A 3,598-nucleotide genomic window follows, 5' to 3' on the forward strand; every position below is an offset into this window, starting at 1 on the left:
GATTTAAATTTGTATGCTTGTAATGAATATGAATTATTTATCATACCGAGAAAAGAAAAAGCGCTAATTTAAAAGTCAGCAGCTAGTCATTATGGATATATAATATCATTTAATAAAAGCCAAACTTATCGAAAAGGTGACTAACCGATAGGCGCAAAGTGCTTAGTCTCTAATTGCAATGCACAAGCACATAGGCGACTCAATGGTCCATAGTTTTAATATCGGAGCTAAGCTTCTTAGCCTTTCTCTTGATCTCCATCGCAAGCTTGTATCCTAATTCGGGTCTACGATCTCTACCCTCGACCATGGCCTTGACCTGGCTCGAGGTGACGATAACACCACTGCTACCTATTACCGTTCCCTTAGTCTTTTCGATATCAACAAGGTCGACACCTCGGCTGCAATCGTCGATGAGAATCGTGCGATAGCCACTGGTCAGGGCGTCGATAGCGGTCGCACCGACGCACACATCGTAAGCCACCCCGCACACGTAGATATCCGTGGCCCCTTTCTCCTGTAATTGGGACGACAGTGATGTCTCGGTGAGCTTCTTGTTATCCCAGAATACGGAGTAGGAGTCGACCTCGGGGTTTGTGCCCTTATAGATCTTCACGCCGTGCTCGATGACTTTCAGGTCCTTGTGCAGTTCGGCGCCCCACGTGTCTTGGACACAATGTCGGGGCCAGAGTCGCTGTTTCAGCATCGGTGGCCCCTTGAATGTCACCGTGTCGTAGACTCGCGCTTCCTCTTTTGCAACACCGCTAGATTCGTCCAGCTCACTAAACATAACCGAGCCAACGACATTGTACAATTGCCGATTGATGCTCTAAGTAATTGATTATTTTTACGGCCCTTTCATTATTTTACTTTTTATCGGTATCACGCGATAATATAATACTTTGTTAGCTAGTGATTGTAAGGTCAGATTTTAGATATTTTTAATGTATGGCTTGACAAGTCGAATATCGATATAAAGAGTTGCTAAATAATAATTACTCGATGTATGGTATAATAGCGTACAAGTGTAATTAATAAGTAAAAGTGAAAGGAAGGCATGTCTGTAGAAGGATATCATTAAAAATTTTTTTTTTTTGTACAAGCTAATATATATTAAAAATATTTAATTAAAAAATTTAAACTTTATTCCAATGCTTGCATTAGTACACGTATATTATGCATAATAATATCTCAAATCTTCATAATTCATAAAAATTCTATAATATATGTTAATTTTATTAGACTTTTTAACTTTACAGTTATATATTTATTAATGAATAAATATATAATAGAGATATTATTCTTGCTGATTGATAAATATTAATGATTTTGAAAGTACGGCTTTTCATTTGCATCGACTAATGAGCTCATTGATAATATATATATGTACATTTTATTTAGTATTGCCTTTTTTTTTTTAGAGACTTCAGTCATTTGATTACATTAATTACTATTTGAGAATACTTGAGCTATATTAGCTATTGATTGATTGATACATCAAAATCATTCCTTCACATGCCTCGTTAAAAATATCTTTAACTTCTACGTTACGCAGTGTACGCAATTTTCTTACAAATACTTGGAATTTACTTATAAACTTATATTATCTAAACATAATAATATCACTGTACATTATATTATTTAACGTTAAAAAATTATAATCACTTTTAAATTAATAACATTCCCTATGGCTCGATCAATCGAGACGAATTGTTTATATTTTTAAGTTTTTTTTTTTTTTTTTTCTTCTTTTTTTTTTTTTTTTTTGTTTTTTGTTTTTTTTTTTACATTTTTCCGAAACATACCGCAAATGTAGATTATCGATGAAAGACACATGATCAACTGGATGCCAGTCAAGGGAATAAAAGACAGCATCAAATGGTACATTATCTAGAAGTTTATTTATGGGTTCGATAACTTCTGAGCCATCGTGTCTTGCAGCACACTTTTTTATATTTAGTGAGCCAGAAATAAAGTCATTTTGTACGTCGACGATGAGGAAGGCGCTTTTCGGTCTGGTACATACTTTAATCCAGTCGTTCCAGCAGGTCTGAAATTCGATTAAATCAAGTTATTGTTATAGATTATTGTAGAATGTTCAACATTTGTTCCGCTAGCATTAAATACTATTTATTTGGAATTCCATGTTGAGAAAAATATGTTTTAATATTTTCATAAATTAGGCGTTACATTTATGTATTATGTATTATCTATTATTATTATTATTACTGTTGTTGTTGTTGTTATTGTTATTATTTTATGTTTTTTATTCTATTTTTGTATATTATTATTAGTTTATGCATACTATTAATTTCATACGCTACATATAGTTCAAGTGATTTAATAATTTTATATATTACATCTGTTTCGATAAGACGCTATTTTACAAATATCAATTGTATTTTCATGGAACAAAGTATTGAAATTAAAAAAAAAAAATGTTATAAATAATAATGTCGTAAATAATAGTAACCTCTTGTTGATAGTTGCATTGTCATTAGAGTAGAATATTCACACTATAATATCAATATTTTACTTTTACTTTTCTTTTAAGATTAATAATTCATATAATTTTGCTACATTTTCTATTAAAATAATATGAAATATAAAAAATTTGAAAATTTTTTAATTCAGAATAGCGAAGCTTATAAAATATTTCATAAAATTCATTCTTAATAGTAATAGTATTTGAAATAATACGAATAATCCGTTAAAATTACAATTAATCTATTAATTGGAATACCTTGTAGCTAATTTGTAATTTGTACTAATTTGGAAATTTATTATTTTTTCTTTCATAAAATTATCTTTTCAATGTATTTCACTATTTTGGAAAGTCGATGAAATCAGCTTCTGCTGTAGAATTTGATCACACGATGTACCTCTTTTCTATTTAATCATATAATTACTTTTATATGTATTTTTTTTTCTTTTTTTGTTTTGTTTGTTTTGTTTGTTTTACCAATCCGACCATTTTAATAATAAAATTAATTTGACTAAAGTCACGTTGCATTAACAAATTATGTGAATTATTCGGTAAATCCGATTTATTCAAATAAAATGAGTCTCTCAAATTCAATAACGGAATAGACAATTAAACCACTGACATAATCGGCATTGATCATACATAACGAGTTACGTAACTATAGTCTATCTAATAAAAAGTGCAACGATATTTAATCCCGACAATATAATAAATATGCCGAAAAATGAAAATCTATACAATTCTATTAGATGGGGCATGGAGCATAACCCCTATAGTAAATAGTGATCATGCGCAGGTTGTCACGCGACGTACCTCGAATTCCTTCCTGTCGATTAAACCATTGCTATCGGTATCGAACACGCCAAAAATTTCCGTCAATCGATCCTCTTCCAGCTCATAGACTTTGCCCCGATCATTGCGAAAGAGAGCTCTGCAAATTAGCCCGAACTCCGGGATGGAAATGAAACCGTCCTTATCCTCATCAAATGTAGTGAAACACGCGTCCATGACTGGTGGTGTAGCCTAGTCGCACCTCGGCCCACGACGCGACGATTCTGGTATAGTCGCTGCTGTGCTGCTGATAGTTTGATCGATACGGGTAGGAGGAGCAAATTG

The 3,598-nt window shown here is 32.1% G+C and overlaps 1 protein-coding gene across 1 annotated transcript; it reads right to left on the reverse strand.

Moving 5' to 3' along the window:
* Positions 1–3,598, reverse strand: Naam (Nicotinamide amidase). The gene is made up of 3 exons (XM_011507621.1): positions 3,296–3,598; positions 1,803–2,047; positions 1–779 (listed from the first exon to the last, which is right to left on the reverse strand). Exons 1-3 carry the CDS (start codon positions 3,488–3,490, stop codon positions 200–202), a joined length of 1,020 nt encoding a protein of 339 aa, XP_011505923.1. The 5' UTR covers positions 3,491–3,598; the 3' UTR covers positions 1–199.

This window comes from Ceratosolen solmsi, unplaced genomic scaffold (assembly GCF_000503995.2).
Source record: "Ceratosolen solmsi marchali unplaced genomic scaffold, CerSol_1.0 scaffold1, whole genome shotgun sequence".
In the NCBI taxonomy this organism is placed as follows: domain Eukaryota; kingdom Metazoa; phylum Arthropoda; class Insecta; order Hymenoptera; family Agaonidae; genus Ceratosolen; species Ceratosolen solmsi.